This window comes from Saccoglossus kowalevskii, chromosome 15, assembly GCF_978046115.1.
Source record: "Saccoglossus kowalevskii chromosome 15, keSacKowa6.1, whole genome shotgun sequence".
Lineage (NCBI taxonomy): Eukaryota > Metazoa > Hemichordata > Enteropneusta > Harrimaniidae > Saccoglossus > Saccoglossus kowalevskii.
The window spans coordinates 10420880-10439179 of NC_140655.1; the positions used below are offsets into that span (position 1 = coordinate 10420880).

General features: G+C 36.5%; 2 protein-coding genes across 2 annotated transcripts in view; both read right to left on the bottom strand.

Annotated features, from left to right (window-relative positions):
• Window positions 1-435: 435 nt before the first annotated feature.
• On the bottom strand, window positions 436-5267 carry LOC144357971 (uncharacterized). The gene is made up of 5 exons (XM_078011991.1): window positions 5198-5267; window positions 2830-2869; window positions 2252-2391; window positions 1822-1921; window positions 436-561 (listed from the first exon to the last, which is right to left on the bottom strand). Exons 2-5 carry the CDS (start codon window positions 2855-2857, stop codon window positions 488-490), a joined length of 342 nt encoding a protein of 113 aa, XP_077868117.1. The 5' UTR covers window positions 2858-2869; window positions 5198-5267; the 3' UTR covers window positions 436-487.
• An 824-nt stretch (window positions 5268-6091) lies between these two features.
• LOC102809981 (uncharacterized) overlaps window positions 6092-18300 on the bottom strand; it is a 56922-nt gene continuing 44713 nt past the window's right edge. The window contains exons 4-5 of the mRNA XM_006820395.2: window positions 6765-6864; window positions 6092-6500 (exon numbers count right to left, since the gene is read on the bottom strand). Of these exons, the coding sequence (XP_006820458.1) occupies window positions 6382-6500; window positions 6765-6864 (219 nt within the window). The 3' untranslated portion in view covers window positions 6092-6381. The remainder of the gene's footprint in view (window positions 6501-6764; window positions 6865-18300) is intronic.

Below are 18300 nucleotides of genomic sequence, written 5' to 3' on the forward strand. Positions count from 1 at the left end.
TTTGTATTAAATTTGTTTCGTTCTATCAGACAAATCCAAGATTGAAAGTGCACATCCCAGGCAGAAATGTTTCTAAGATTTTTGTGAACAAATGCAGTTCTATCAATTGGCAATAATGTCCATCTAACATTGCAACATTAGCAAATTTCATCGTGTACTGCAATTATATTGAGGTTGTCCACTAATCAGACTAAAACCAGTCGAATACTTAATAAACACACTAACAATCTCTTCCTATCAAAATCAGAAAACTCTCTCGTTATTTCTCTCCAGTTTCAGTACCAGTACACAGTGGGCAATTAATTAAATATACCATGCTTTAACAACAAATTGACTGGTGTACAGAAGCATTTCACTTTACTATTTATTGCGTTTTACGAAGTATTAATACATTATTGCAAGAAAGAACACATCTATAAATAGCTGTAAAACATCTTTTGATGAGAAAACCATGCAACTTTATTGGATTTTCAAACAGTGTTTCATTCTATCCCATCATTACATTCGCACTGCCATCCTTCCTGTTAGCCCCAGGTCTTTGGGTAAGACTCGGCATTAGGACTGTAAAACAGCAGATCAAAAGGACATACTAAATAACATAATAATAATAATAATAATAATAATACATATTGTTAACAGACTGAAAACAGAAAATTAGATATGCACATAATTGATTAGGAAACCACAACAACTAATAGTTTATTCAAAACTCTTCATACGCATGTGCACAATACACAATTAGAAGCGAATGCTATAATTTGTTTTAAATGTATACATTGCTACTTGAGTCATTCTATGCATACTTCCAATGCAAATGTTCTCTCTAATTTAAAAACAAATTTTATAATCTCACTGAGATTCTTACTAGAATTTACACCCCATGTCCCTGGCAAATATTTCCATGACTTTACTTTTTTGTATTTTTGATTAAAACAGTTGGAATCCAATTATCAGCGTACAATGAAAATAAGTAAACTAATATTTTCTATCTCATCTAACTTTTTGAACACTGTTCCTGAGTCGTTTAACTGTTATTTCATCACATATGTTTAGATAATTTGTGATTAGATAGTGGATTTTGCATTTCTTCATAGAGTAAAGTCAACAGATTATAACCTCATCCACTGTTCTGTAATAGATCCCAAGTGATTCAAGGATATATGCTGTGTTTAGAAATGGGTTTGGAGATGTTCTATAATGTCAATAATTTAACATTAAAGACATATTTTAACCAATAACCCTAAAAACATATGTGCAATACATTACACTGGATCGCGATTTTAAATTGCTTGAACATTTAAAAAGGATTAGAAAATTATTATTAAAAAAGTACAAGAATGTTAAGAGACAATGGATGACGTCAGACATCGCTGACGCTGGGCGCCGAAAGTGAAAATAGCTGAGTCCACGTTTTAATATCCAAACTTCACAAAATCAAATATCGTGGCATTGCAAACAAAGCAGTCACCAGAAAAGCGCTTCCTAGGAGAGCCGTACACCCGTTACAAAGATCAGTGCCACAACATGCAATGCAGACTTCCACAGTAACTGTTGGATAAATGAAAACATAAAAATAAGAAGATAAAATCGTCTAATATTTTCATGACCGATGTTTTTAGTTCAGCTGTATATTCCGTAAACGCAAACCTTTGAAATAAATCACAATATACTTCAGTCACGTGTCTTACACATGACTGAATGAGGTCTTTTGATATAGAAAATACATTGAGTATGTATATAATAAAAAAGTATCTGTGGAAACATGCATTTGTTATGGTACAACTCAAGTTGATACGAGGTACCCATAATATCTACACTCACCATTACTGAACGATTGTTTACAGCCTATGAAACACAAATCTCTGTCAGCACATCCCCTTTGGAAATAATCATATGAGCCTTTGTACTTCTGATTATGTTTCTAATGAGGGTAGCAAACAATAATTGAAATACTAATAACGAACAGGAAAGTATTTTCAAGTATAACAACTTGTTGGAGCCCATATTTATGGAATAAAATGAAACAGAATGTTTGTCAAAACAAAAAGACTAGTAAGACTACATCAACATGTAAATAGTATGTGACGTCATGAATTATTAATTTGGATTAAACCTAAAAGACTGACAAACAGGGTTAGGAAGTTTCCAGTTATTCATGCAAATTTGTATGATAAATATTTGTTGTATTACACATGTATATATGCTCAATAACTACCAGGGTCGATACAAATCTATAACAGAATATACTCACTGCACATATTTGGTCATCACCACAGTCTTCGGCAAAATCAGAAAGGTCATTTCCTGTTACACAAGGATCGTCAGTAGCAGGATACCGTGATTCACACACGTAGCATCTCCTTGATTCCACACCACGTGTAGAAAATATAACTATTGAAATGTAATCATTCACATAAATGTTGGATTCGTATAATTATAACACGTTCACAAACACGATGACAGTTCTCATTTATTATACACCATTTTTCGATGACATACTAGTATACAACAAATTATGCATAGAAACGACACTTAATAACCGGTCTTGAGCAAAATGTTATGATCTGGCAATATAACCAATGTAATCCAGAAACCAAAAGCAACTTTTCCTGTAAAAATGTGTGATGTATGTTCTTTGAATACAAAATAAATAATTGAAATGGCATTAATGCCTAGTCGTAGGTGTTTGTTCTTTTAAACCATATCTCTCACGAATGGAACGTAATCGACGAATCTACGATTCAAATGAAAACAATGTACAAATCAAGATATTCATATATAATGACAAGCAATTAGAATATATTTTCTGACAGCAAATATAATACATACGGAAAGCAATGGCCAGCAAGAAACGCATGATGAACAGTAACTAAAATATAAAACAACGAAAATAATTGGTTTATATGAACAAAAAATACTATTAGGGAATTCGTTTTTACACAGAATTAAAGCGGAGAGTCGTCACCTGCGCATGTGCCAGACATCCATTGCGTGTCGTTGTTTACAAACCCATGAACCTTTGCGTGCGCAGGTGACGACGCCTTTGCTTTAAATAACGTGTAAAATTACACAATCAGGCGAAAATAATGCGGATTTATTATTCATTTATTTTCTGGTTTGTAAGAAGTCTGGACAATGCCGCATAAAATATGAAAGTTTTTTGTTTGTTTTGTTTTTACTTCGAGAGCATTCAATAGGGGTATTGAGACTCTAACGTTACATGCCTGATAATCTTAATCACCCCTCTTGTATGAGTGCTCTCAGAGTACAATACTATTTGACGAAAGTGGAGATATTTGAAGTGGACTCATAGTATCAATGGCGAAAAAATGTTAGGGGAGGGCCATCAATCAAGCTGAAACACTTTGTGTATTCGTGTCGGTGCGACACAGTTGAAGAGGAATGTCTGTCTTGCCCCTCAAAATCTCCAATTACAATGCGTGGTATTGTGCAAGAAACAGTGATCGTAAAAGTGATAAACCACTATATATAATTAACAATTTTATGAGCGCCCTTTTTACTTGTGTGAGTGTTGCCATGGTTTGATTCATTCATGAAACGCCGCAATAATCTTGTCTCTTTATACATGTAATAAATATAAGGCATGTGAGAGTACTAAATTAATTCACTGCTGGCAAATGCATTGTCAGTTGTGTAACCCACAAATTCGAAACGAATTTTGAACTCTTCTGCCAAGCAATTTTATATCTGCCCTGTAGCACGAAAACAGTATCAACATCACTTGGTGTATACGTCGATTGTATTGACGTCGTACTCGTTAACATAATTCGGTGTAAACATGCATTACACTCATGGGGAGTTAGAACAATCATACCAGCCAGCACTGAACTTGTTGATAATCACCTCGATACAGAAGACAATGACACCCACTCCAGGGAAATAACAGGGTTTTTTTCCATGGCGTTCATATTCGAATTCGGATAAGCTTTACTATACACGTCTGGATTAAGAGGCTGGTGTACATTTTGTATTGCATTGTCATGCCGACGAGTTGACGTGTTGTCCCGAATGACTTTTTCGGGAGCGAGCGGGTCGGGACATGCGTGAGTGTAATTTATCATAAATGTCATGTCCATATTTTCTACCACTGAGCGTCGAAGATGTTGTCATGGGCATAAATATTATCATCGGCTTAAATTTAATAGTGCTACATTGTCAAATAAATTTGTGTCACATATAAAAGAACCATGGATCTGCACTCAGTGACTTGAAGCGTTTACGGATTACGTATTTGGATTCAGGTACACTGAGATATAGACAAAATGTTATTTCCACCATACCCCTTTATTTCCAAAATCAGTCTGTTCCTATTCAGACTTAAATACAACAATACAATAGCCTCTAAGATAGCCAATTATATAAATGCATTGCAGCGTATAAATATTTACAACTGCCATCATAGTGATACACCTTGTATCACTATGCCTCCATCGGTTATATTATCTCAAGTGATCTGACTATTGTGCAACGTGCGGGTCTTCGACATTTAGAGAGCCTTCTAAAATCAATTGGCGATATAATTTTATAATCATTTTAAAGAGCATACAAATAAATTGGCTAAAGGCGTTGAATCCGACACACTGTCGTAATGAAAGCTATTCACAAACTTCAATCGTGCTTCCAGAGTAGACCTAATGTAAATTTAGTGATCTGGAATTACGCAAGTGTCTTATCTCTCTTCATGACAAATGAATGTCAAATGTGATTGTCCCTGCTGACACGCTGCTATCGTATTGTGTTTCTTGTAGGAAATATTATTATGATTTTTTTAATCAATGAACCCAGTTTCTCTGTTGCCTCAAGTAATTCTGTCAATAATTCTGCCTATACTAGCAATTTACACCTCTGAAAACATAAATACAAAAGGAGCTGAAGAATGACACCCACTCCAGGGATATAATTATTTTCTTTCCATGGCGTTCATATTCGAATTCGGTTAAGCTTTACTATACACGTCTGGATTAGGAGGCTTGTGTACATTTTGCATTGCCTTGTCATGCCGACTAGTTGACGTGTTGTCCTGAATGACTTTCTCGGGAGCGAGTGGATCAGGTCACGCGTAAGTGTAATTGCCAAAGGGAATCTGCACTACAATAAATAGTGTATGTATGCGGTAAATTGGTAAACATACATTCCTACATGGTTAGGAAATACATTAAAATAGAGAGATATTTACCTGGAGCGAATCAAACACGCTTGTGTGGCTAAAATACTGGAATCGTAATCTGTAATAAACCAACCACCAAGTACAATTAACATGACTATAATTTGAAAAGCATTGTAAAAGTCGGGCGCCGTGCCAAGTTCGCGCTGCCACATATTCGCTGCAAAACACTTGGGTAATATTCGGTTCCACAAGGTGTATCACTATGATGAATGAAATATATTAATGGATGCCAGTACAGTTTTGCCATGCTAGAGTACTTACTTTTAAAAATACATTGTCTTCTTTTGTCAAAATTATTAAACATTAACATTCAATAAATACAATAAAATACAATAACAACAAAGATGACCTAAGGTGACATCAATGTCCCTTGTATGATGTAGAAATCAGGTTTCAAGCAGAAACCATTTGATTGTGAATGATATATATTGTCGAGCAGTATGTACCTACATTATTCAACTGTAACCAGAAATTATTGCTGAACTCCCATTCATTCACCCATACTTGTAGCCTTTTACAACATCCATGGATATGATTTACATCTCCATTAAACCATTGCTCGATTTGATCGTGAATATGGTTCAAATAGATAAACTGCAATTTGTTGGACTGTTTTTGTTTAAGTAAACCCTGTTATAATCCAGACAATTGAAAGTTTATTGTTAAACATGCTGCTTTTATCTGATTTATCATAGGAGGTTATTATTGTCACATTGATGAAATGTAATAACCCTTTATGCGAAGATATACATTCGTAACACTTACACATTCACATTACATATTCGTAACAATTAATGACAGTCACATTTCATTACCCAGCAGAGTATAAATGTACGTACATTTGTAACATTTAATGACAGTCATACTTCATTGCCCAGCAGAGTATAAATGAACATACATTCGTAAAATGTAATGCAGTCATGCTTTATTACCGAATAAACAGATGTACAATAACGTTATATAATACTATGCATTTTTACGCATTGTGATGTATTAGTACATTATTTTTTTGCAAATACTATAGTAATATAGAACTGGCGAGCTTTGATTGCAATCGACAGGTGGGAATAGAACATTATTTGAGGGACGAAAAGTCACGTGATTATCCCTGTCTCAGTGGTCATGCACGTCTAGGATATATTAGATATTGAAAAATTTAAAGCGCGAAGCATACATGTCTTCATAGCCGTATTTCAAATAATCAAATATAGTGCAGTTGCAAATACAGCAGACATCAGGAAAGTGTTCCCAAATAAATTGGTACTACCATTGCATTGGTCAGTGTCACAGCATGAAGAACATTGTTCAGTATCTGAAGGGTGAATGAAAACATAAAATATTACAAAAATGCGAAGGTAAAATCGTTTTGATAACATTTTGTTCACCTGCATATTTCACGAATGCTGAACAACATTGAAATTTGAATCACGTGACTCTCACATGACTGGAAGAGGTATTTTGATATAGAAAGTATATTTATCATGTATTTACAAATAAAAAATAAATATTTTTGGAATATGAATTTGTTACGATACATCTCCAGTTGATACGAGGTATCCATAATATCTGCACTCACCACCAATAAATGATGTAACACAGCCAATGACACAATGATCGGAGTCAGCGCATCCCCTGTAGAACAATTCATACGAATCTCCAGTCTTCGCATACGATGTCTAAGGAAAGTAACAGACAATAATTTAAATATAATTAATAAGGAAATGACACAGACACAAGTAGTTGGGGCAAAATAAGGAGGAGTGTGCATCACCCATGCGCCATTGCCGGAACTCATCACGTGATGCTAATCGCTGATTAACGAAGGAGGGAGTTACGTGTGGTACCTCGAATGAAGCCAGTCATCGCAGAGGTCGCCTCGGATACCCTTTCCATGCACAGAGTCGCCTGTTTGAGTTCATTCACGAAGAATGGCAGCATGGTAACCGAGTGGTGCCAACCTCTAAATTATGAAATGTTGCGATGTGGAGACACTATGCTTTTAAGTCATTCAAAGAACGCATTGAAATACACAAAATGGGAAAACCCTGAATAAAGCAAATCTAGTTAATATCAGTTAATATCAGCTACATGTGTGTGAGACAAAAAGAAAAACATTAACAAAATACAATAGATAATATCACAACCACCAATCAATTCGCTGTGAATGTCCGGGGTATCATAATGCCTGAGATAGGGTGTTTTATTCCGCATAAATTATGATTATGCGACACAAAATAAAATCAAAAATGTCAAATAGCAAAGTGCCAACCTAATACTAGGACAAAATAAAAATGTCAAGCCAATGCCAACCCAATACAAAGACAATATAACAATGTCAAGACATTGCCACCCTAATGCAAAGACAATTTTAAAATGTCAACTTAATTACAATCTACAGATAAAAAAATCGAATAAAGCAAATATAAATAATCTTAGCAATGATCTCACCCCATATACATGAACAAAAAAATGAAAATTCTGGGAAATCAATATGATGGTGGGCACAAAAGTACTCGAAGCTGAATGTTGAAACAATAGAATATAACCTTATCTGAAATAGCAACCAAACAACTGAACACAATCTAGTTCATAACGCCAACGTAAATGTAGCAATGTATATACACATGCTTTATCGTGGCAATATAAAATGCTGAAACCCGTATGTGATGCGATGTTAAGTCAATTATCGTCAGACCTACAAGTACCTGACTGCATGTGGTTCTTTTGGAATCAAGAAAACTTAAATATGAAGTGAATACGACTGCAAGTATTGAAACTGTAACAATATGCTGGTGCTAAGTTGTAAAAGGCAATTTTATAAAAAACGAAACAAATAAAACTGTAATGCTGCAATTTTATGATATTCATGCAAAAAAAAATTGCAATTTCATTATGATGCAATTTAATTGGTATGTATTAAAATGTTAAAGCTTGAAAGAAAGCAATACAACAATTCCGAACGCATGGCACAGTTGGAGGCGTGGCTTGTTCAGAATTTGTCAACAACCAATCACATGATTGGTTACGAACCAGTTGAGCGAGGCTAACCGAGTCGTAACCTCGGTGTGGTTCGTAACCAGTCTTGTGATTGGTTGTTGACACACTTTGAACACAAGCCACGCCTCCAACTGTGCCATGCGTTCGGGCAAACCGTTAAGTATTCATAAATGGAGTCAATTTGTGTAGTTTTCTTGATGTATTCTGCAGATATAGGTAAAATATAGGTAAAGCTTCGGCGAAATTTATTTTTTATAGATTTTATTTTTCATTCGTTTCGTCTGTTTTCTCGAGTTTAAAAATGTGAGGTGGCTGGAGCCTTCATCCCTTGTCTATTTCTTACACTAGATACCAGCCGATACACACCCCCCGCGCTCATAGAGACTGCGTACAGTTGATTATAGTTCCTGGGCTCCCTGTGGTAACTGGCGGCGGTAACTATGCTGATATAGTGTATAGTAATTCTACCTCTCAACTTTTCCACATTCAAACTGTCTGCTGAATAACACTGTACTGTGAGTTGAGATCTGTAGTCAATGTGTGTCCCACTGTACAGTTCAGGGCTCATACCACTAATTGAATTTCCATAGACGACAATGTTAACATATGACGAGATTGCTATATGAAAATGATGAAGAAAGTTGAAAACATGGCTCAAAAATGGGAAATCAACATGCCAGTAATCAACCATATGAAAAAAACTAACATGTTGGCCATCTCAAACTCTTACAAATCTCAGGTAAACAAGACACACCTACTGTATTTGGATTGCACCTAGAGAAATCACTGGAAAAACACCAAGATTAGAACATCCAAATACACACAGAATAAACCCACAGGTACACAGCCGCTAAGTTGTAAACAAAAGACCACATGTTGGTATCACCTTTGACACAGGTGATTACGCCCTCAAACAGGTGATTACGCACCTGAGAAAAAAAATATTTAAAAAATTTCATTGGTTCTTGCAAGGCATTTAAATTGATTAATTAGTGGCATGAGACCAAATTAGGACAACTATTTCTGAATTACGACGATTCATTATGATAACACGCCCTCAACGCTGTAGCTGGGTAATCCATGTACACACCTCGGCCACACTCGTTCTTGTTGAGCAGCGCCCTCAACACCAACCCTGGGTAATCTGCGACACACCGTGGCATTCCAGGCAAAGACATGTGACTGAGTGACGTAATTTAAAAACATTCCAAGTTGCGTTCTGAGTAAACGTGCCTGTAATACTACAATAAAGCCATGCTCATGTTTGAGATGTTTCTGGCATTTCTCGCTGTTTCTGTGCAAATTTATAGCAAAAGAAACAGTTTTTTATTCACCCAACTTTCGAAAGTTTATATGTGCATATGCTAATTCTTGTACCTTTGTTTATTTTACTGAAGTAGATTGCATTAAAGATTGTGGAGTTGAAGTCACAGTTGCTTGGGGGCTGAAAATCAATAAATACTAATATAATAATACGCACAGAGTTCTGGGTAAATCAAGGAAATACTCGCTGTTACGGCACACCTGATTGGCTGAAAATGAGTATGCGCACTTGATTTACCCACAACTCTGCGCGAATCCCCCTTGATTCTGGCTGCTGGCCATTTTCGTTCATGAAGTCGTCGGATATCATCAGAAAACACAGGATTTATGCAGTTTTGAATAAAACAAAGTTAGCGATTATGAACAACGGTTATTAACGTAACACCCGATCCCCTCTGAACTTTTTGTTTCGCATTTTAAGGTAAGAAATTGAAATTTGAACCGACAAGGTGTCAATTATACTAGGTGCCATGTTTCACAACTTGTTTATTTATATACGTATAGCGGATGATTTTTTTTTTAAATTAGTATTTATTGATTTTCAGCCCCCAAGCGACTGTGGTTGAAGTGTCTGTGTGTGCCGCTTGGGATTGGTTGCCCCTGCTTCCGGTCTTGGTGACTATATCGATGAACCACATGTATCTTTCCTGTGACGAGCTCCAAAATGTATCTTTCCCGTACACATTTGTCCCACTGAATCAATGATCTGTGAGGCTTTGTGAATGGTGTGTTACATATATGTATGTACGTTGTAACACTGGACACGAGGAGAATGTATATCACTTTGTTGGAGTCCATATTGAGTGAGAGAACAAAAAAAGTGTGTTACTGATAATTGATACAATGATAAAAGCTAGGATAAGGATTACGGAATGCTCAGGTGTTCATTATAATTTGTCAAATTCATGTGATAAATTACGTATTTTCAAATTAGTTTGATCGATCAAGTGAATTCCTTTATTCGTATATTTGGAGTCGTACACTGAGGGGTTCATCCGTCCAACTAGGTATCCTTTTTCACTTGATGTAGTGTGGTGTGAACATGAAAGTATAAACAGAGTTACAACTGGTTTAAAGGGCGGTCGTCGTCGCGCCGCGCATGTGCGAGATATATGGGTCTCATGTAAACAAGATGGCGACTTTGGCTGTTGAGCAGATCAACGAGTACAAATTGTAATACTGGACACGAGGAGAATGTATATCACTTTGTTGGAGTCCATATTGACAGAGTGGGAGGACAAAGAAAGTGTGTTACTAATAATTGATACAATGATAAAAGCTAGGATTAGGATTAGGGAATGTTCTGTTGTTCATTATAATTTGCCAAATTCATATGATAAATTACGTATTTTCAAATTAGTTTGAACGATCAAGTGAATTCCTTTATTCGCATATTTGGAGTCATACACCGAGGGGTTATCCTGGGGGGCAGGAAGATTTTGTGAAGAAATTAAATTCTATGATTATGCTTATGCTTGATAAAACATCCTACACTATATCCATGTAAAAAAATCTGAAACTTTTAGACCCCCTGAAAAAAATCAAGACAAGACAGGACAAAAAATACAACTTTTAAAGAATGATTCTAATTGATCCTTTCCCTCAACAATTTTATCAACTATGTTCTGCTGTATTTCTGTATAAACTGTTTCTAACAATTCATTTATTATCGATGGGAGGTGGTGGATTGACGAACATATCACCGACTGAGGGCAGTATTGCATTAGCTAACTAAATACGTAACAGACGTACTAGTATTATTCCATGTTAAAATATTTCAGGTGTGATCCTGATAGAAATAAACACGGAAACAATATTAAAAACTGAACACGAAGAAAGTCTATGTCGATACAGCACTCAAATTTATCCGTAATTGAATCATTAACGAGTGTGATGGTGCTGTTTCGGGTTCTTTGTTGACAGTACTTGACCGCAGTGGTGGCGGCACCGTGGGGGCAGTGGGGTTTTTTAGTATAGTATAGTATTGCTCTTTGTTTAGTTGACGAAGGCTTTCATATATATAGTCAGTTGTGTCACAGATAGAGGGACTGTGAAGAGGGCTATTATACAAGTCATCTACTTTACTTGAAGCGGGGTAGTCGTCACCTTCGCATGCGTCAGATGGCCATAGCGTGTCATTGTTTACAAACAAGCGCCTGCCCATGAGCCTTTGCGTTTTTAGCGTGTGTTGTTATCGTCGCTTGGGATTCAACTCCCGTGCGTGCGCAGGTGACGACCCTCTCGCTTTAAAATACTGAAAAATAAATGAATAAAAACAACTGTTGCGTGCCAAAAAAAAATTAGAGACAAGATCTGGTGAAAAAAAAATTCCATATCAGATAGGGGAACAAAAGTAGGCTTCATTTCAATATTCCTGCCCCGCCAAGATATCAACTGGTCCGCCCCTTATTATCCAATGTCTGTTACTAATCCACACATTAAAAACTAGTGTTACACTTCCACTAGTCAACACACATCCGAGAATTATCGCTATTATTACTGCAGTTCACACTCAGTAAAAAATACGGAAAACAATGCATCGGTATTTAGAAACTGTTATCATTCCGTATGTGACATCGTCACGCCAGGAGTTGCGGTTACCTGAAAAACAAAAAGCCCTGAAAATGTTTGATATTCAGAGCACATCGATGTGAAGATTTTTTGAAAAAAACTACACGACGACAACATCGCCATTGTGTTTGTTCCGGCCTGTTTACCGATCTGCTGCAACCCCTTGAATCTTGCCGTCAACAAACCTTTCAAGGACTCGTTGAAATCTATCTTTAAGTCGTGGTACACTGACCGTATTTTAAGGAAGTGCTGATATTTCCGATGACAGTATTACAGACGTACTTCGAAAGCCCTCGGGATTATTCGAAAACCGTCGGGCAAAGGTCATTGTTTAAAATGGCGTCACTGGAAAGTTGTGCACGAGTTCGCGAAGACGAAGTCGATGATTGTTTCAATTCAGCGGAAATAAATGAAATTGAAGAAGTGGTGATTGAAGAGGATATATTTTGTCTCAAAACCGCGACGCCTGGATATTGGCGAAAATGTACCAGGAAGTCATGCAATACCATTAACGACAAAAAAACTTGAAAACAGTTCAAGTTTCAGTCGTCTACTTCATGCATGGAGTACTCTGGAGCACCGTCCTTCGACACGATGGGCGGTGTCTGGAGGGACATACTAGTAGTTTTAACACCATTGCAAAGATCGTAAAGTAGGCTTCAATTTAAACTTACACATAAGTGGACCAATTTGGTGCAACCCTGTGAAAACAGCAGTTTAAATATCCTATGGAAATTCCAAGAAAAAACGGACATAACTTACTGATAGAACTCGTAGAACACCGCATAGCAACCGAGAAAAAAAGACCCGCCCTTGGTTACGAAAAAAGTGAACGCTAGCGTCGGAAATGATCGTTTAAAGGACGGTGGTCGTCGCGCCGCGTCCTGATCGATATGGGACTCATAGCGACGTACACAACGCGTGTAAAATACATTGTTTATTCACATGAAATTCGAACACGCGCTGCGTGACGGCCACCGCGCTTTGAACAGACAAGATAAGAGGATTAACTCGACTAGAAACAACAGAAATTTAATAGGCTTAAACAAGCTGTAACTCTTCTGTTTATACCTCCATGGTGTGAGTGTCTGTTTTCTGTAATTTCGTTTAATTTTGAATATAAAAGTGTAATTTCTGAGAAAAATTGCCAAGCAAATATACTAAACATACTAGCAGACCAAATTCACGAACGCAATTTGCGAACGCGTCAATGCAATAAGTTTCCATGGGGATTGGCACAATAGCGCATGCGCAACTGCAAATAACCTACTATTTGACCAGAAATATAATGAATAGTTTCCCCAATATGCATCTGCCAATACAATCAGTGTTCCCTGTATGAAACACTCGTATGAAATAAGTGTTTTGTTTAAATAACTGCGCGGTCAATAAAATGGGTCACATTGGAAGCGTGGTACAAATATAAAGTACAGAATACACTTACAGTGCATACTTGATTACTCTCACAATCCATGGTTGTGCGATTAGTGCCTGCAATACAAGACTCGTCAATGGCTTCATCCCATGATTCACATTTGTGACATTTTCTTGAATTCACACAACTTGTAAAAAATATAACTATGAAAACAGAAGTATTCAAAGAAGGGTTAGTTACCTATACATTATACTGATTATTCAATACGACGGAATAAATAAATAACATCTCACCAATTACCTAAACTAATCGTTCAAATGTCAACCAATCAAAACTCGTGTTTTATAGAATGACTGTCAAATCTCATCAGAAGAGAGCATTTAAACGCGATAAGCATAAGTGGTTTGAAATAGTTACAGGTGTGTGTAGCAGCCGTTAAAACCGATGGCTGTAGCTTAAAATCAAATATAACCTGTAGTTGACGATTCCAACACCATGTATTCAGAATATACACTGAAGTTAAAATGGAAATACATACCGAAAACAATGATCAACAAGAAACGCATGATGTATAGTCTTGTAGCAAGCTGCAACCCTAAAAATAGACTTTTAATCATAATTTACTCAAATTTAAATATTATGACTGGGGAATTGCTAATTTTTTTCACTATTATCTAATAAATCTATAAAATTGATTTCTTCACTTGAAGTGTGACATATGGTACATAACTATCTATGGATCAGTGAATCAAAACTGATACGTTTTAAACCATATTGCTGCATTGTAGCAGGCGCTGAAAATAAACTGACCATGAAAAGCGCTAAATAAATTTTCCTATCAATCTCCCTTGAAATATATCCCTATAAATGTTTTCAGCGGTGTTTATTCAACACTTGCTATCTAAACTGTCTCGCTGACTCTCATGGGTATCCTCATTTTCACGACGTAGATGAAAATCATATACAATACGGGCTTTGTTTTAATTTTTCGACAATCTACAGATCGACCGAGTTATGCAATTGAATTGAATAAAAGATATTATTAGAAAATGAACAAATCTGAGAGAGGTTTACTTTAAGTACCTATATGTATAGTATCAAAATAATCAGACTTGATGTTGTCAACAAGAAGACGAAAACATCAATTTTTAGCAAAAGTTTGTTTACGTTGCTCTTTGATTGACAAGTCTCTGTTGATGTTATATTCAACTGAGTTGCTGGCCTCAGTTACGGTGCGGCGATGTGTGACTTACTGTCCTGGACTCTGTTTACTTACTAGTACCTCAAGCGCTATTAACTAGCCTCGCAAACTACAAAAAAAAACAGACGAGACGTAGATGCTTCCAGCATGCAAGCGGAATAAAAAAAACATACAGGCTTTTTAAAACTGAAGCACACATTTTCCGTTTCGCTGTAACGATCACCGTGCTGATAGCATTGCGATGCAATGGATAAACATCATTGCTGTGCTGTCATCGGTAACTAACTTTTCTGTGGGAAAATACAAGTTCAAAAACGTAAAATGCTCGGTTAATTAAAAATCCCCCGGAAATTACAGAAAAATCGGCAACGAGATGCTGTTTTTAAACACCACTGAAACTCATGCACTCTGTGATGCCATCTTGGTTACCTTAATCGAAAACCCCCTTTGTCAGCTAGCATGCCTCTGTAGCAATGTCGCAAAGTACGTTGTATGAATGAGGTATTTCTAGAGGTCATGGTTTGTTTAAAAATTAGTTTTTATCGACCAGTCTCATCTGTAGTTGAATGAAACCTGTTTCGTTTTACAATAGTTTCCCTTCCATTTCGATTTTTCTCACCAGCGTTTCAGCGATTGAGTAGTAAAAACTGCGAAAAGCCGTTGTGTAGCAAAATATTACGGCCCATTTCCACCTGGTCGTCTGACTTCGCACGGTCCTTTTCATGCCGGTGATCGCGAAAAACTGCGTTATACAAAGTATTTTTGTAAAGGTTCGAGGAAAGGTACATTTAAACTCAACCCACCCAGTGGCGATCGCTATGTTTATATACCTGTATGAATATTTTATCGGCTTTACGTAATCCATTGTGCCCCTCCTTCAGTGGAAATGATAACACGGCGCCATGACAGTTTTCATGCAAGGGTTTCACCGGTGGACGATTTTACGTCCGTTTCCCTTCGAATTGTAAATATTTTTATTTTATTTTTTATCTGACATTGAACATCAGCAAGCGTCGATGTATGATGGATTTTGGCATGTCGTCGTGATGCAATAGCCATTTTTGTGGACGTTTAACGTCACTTTCATAAAACGGGCATTATCTCCGTTTGTGTTTTCTGGCTGGTCAGAGAGATTCAAAATTAATTAGCTCCCATAGTTTTTGTCGTTTGTCTTAAATTTTCGCACTATTTTGACGATGTCTCTACGAACAAAAGGACGTCTGGGCTTCTTTTTAAAGCTTTGCATTCTCGAACAATGACATTCGAAGTGTAAAATACTGACCGGGATTGAATATATGGCTTACTTCCTGCTTGACAACTTTGTAATATGAAAACAAAACATACTATATATACGCCTGGACGCCCATTTGTTAATAAACGACTGATAAACGTTGTGTGAAAGTTTCATTCGAAATACGGATTGTGAGAGCTATTTAGATTTGAACTTCCCTGGTAAACTGAAAAACACCAGTGGAGATAATGGATCATTTGCATAACCATTTACCCAGTAAGAAGTTTATAATGCTCATAATTAAAATGGATGTAACAGTTCCAAATTTAAACCTATTATCGTTTTGTAAAAAGTTTATAGCCAAGATTGTTTGGATAATGAAAAGCAAAAAAAATTACTCCCAAATGCCCACGTACCTGCATCTATACCTTAAAGCTGTCCTCAAGAATTCAACTAATCTGAGAGAGATGTTCCCGTAGTATCTGCATGTGTAATATCAAAGCAATGGGGGTTACGGTTTTCAACAAGGAGTCGAAAATATAACTTTTTACGAACAATTTCAAAAATATTCATCAACATTAGGGAATTGTATATATCATCAGGAAATGAACAAATCTGAAAGAGGTCTTTCTGAGGTACCTATATGTATACTCGGACTAGTAATACAACAGACTCGCAACGCTTATTGTTTAAGATGTTAATCGGCTTAATTGTATATGCTATGTGTGCCACGCTCTGTAGCATTGGCATAGACACCGTCGAAGTTTACTGAACACTAGATATTCTGCACACTTCGCGCTTCTTCGGAAATTGCGTATTTCTTCGTAAATCGGATCCTGACATTTTTAAAATAACGAGAGATGCGTTCTGGACATTTTGACCTTTGCAGCTGTGTAAGAATTTTAAGAATCGACCAACAATCAGAGGATTTACAAGTAACTGAATGTCTTAGTGTTTACCTGAAATAGTTTTTGAATATATAATGAGCAACTTTGAAACGATATTTCTCGTTGTTGCGGATTTTGCGGAAGGTTTCCAATATTTTTTCGGAGAGAGCATATCGCTGCGTTTTGAACGAGCATACCTCTTTGTGTGTTACCCGTTTTGTTTTCGTGTTCTCGGATGCCGAAACATGGGATAACTAGTGTCATGTACATGATATCTCTCAGCGTATCAGCGTGATCCGGTAATGGTAAAAACTGGAATTGTGTTATTTTTGTCGCGTTCGACTTCATAGTACGCGATCTACGCATTGTTCAGTGACTGTTTCAATTTTCTATTGTGTGTCAGTATTGTTGGTATTTCGAGTTTGACTGATTTTGTTTGACTTCCGTCATAGTTTTGTATAAAAATAGCCCAGTATATTTCTATTTATTCTTAATTTCAGGAAATGAAAAACACGAGATCGCTCAGAGGTTGCCAAGTTCTTCAGAGAAATTGTCATTATCTTCGTCAAAATGTTCTCCTAAAATAGCTTCCCACTCGTAATTATCGTCCTCAGATTTGTCAATTTTTTCCGTAAATGCCATTTGCGAAATTCACTGACAACTACTGTCGTCTATGCCACTTCCTGTCTTTATGTCTCGCGATGCATCGCTATAGTTGATTGTAATATGAATAGATCTTGCGTTATTTTGTGAGATCTAATGAAAATCTTGTTGCTCAGCAACGTTTACTCGGTACGATAAGAACTGATAACCGAAACACGGTTACTAAAAGAGAGTAACCGTTACCTAAACAAACGTGGCACGCATTAATTCAAAAGAAAACGCCGCATTGCGAGTCTGTTGTATTACTAGTCTGAGATGTATAGTATCAAAACAATCGGGCTTGCCTCTTCCAACAAGAAGTCGAAAATATCGCTTTTGCCAAAAATAACAAATTAAAGATGTCACCATGAAATGAACAAATCTAAGAGGTCTGCACACGATACATATACACCAAATAGCAAAGCAAACAGGCTTGTAGTTTTCAAGAAGTCTAAAAAAAGTAAAAGGTCGACACGGACGACGACCAACGACGACAGAATATCTCTCATATGATAAGCTTCACTCAACAAAGTCGACAGCGAAGCTAAAAATGTGACTTAAGGTAGAGATGCTGTATACCTGACAGGTATTTTAATTAGTTAATTAGAAACCAAGATGACCTTCCTTGTCCATAAAACTATATATTTTCGGAAAGCTTATTGTATGAATTTTGAAATTTTTTTAGTATTTTTTTACGGACACTGTAGTTTGAAATATGCACAAAAATGTGCTTTTTTTGGTCAAAAATTATTTTATAAAAATAGCTTCTAAACCATGCTTCTGTTTTCTGTCAAAATTTGTTTACGGATACATCTGTTTACTATCAGAGAGAATATCTTCTCCTCTGGGGTTCTCCACACGTGTCAGGGGGAATCTCGTCTGGTC

Coding starts and splice junctions, on each gene's coding strand:
- LOC144357971 (XM_078011991.1), bottom strand. CDS start 2,857: ATGCGTTTCTTGCTGGCCATTGCTTTCC. Junction 2,392..2,829: donor CTTGCTGGCCATTGCTTTCC/GTATGTATTATA, acceptor ACATTTCAATAG/TTATATTTTCTACACGTGGT. Junction 1,922..2,251: donor GTGATGACCAAATATGTGCA/GTGAGTATATTC, acceptor TACCCTCATTAG/AAACATAATCAGAAGTACAA.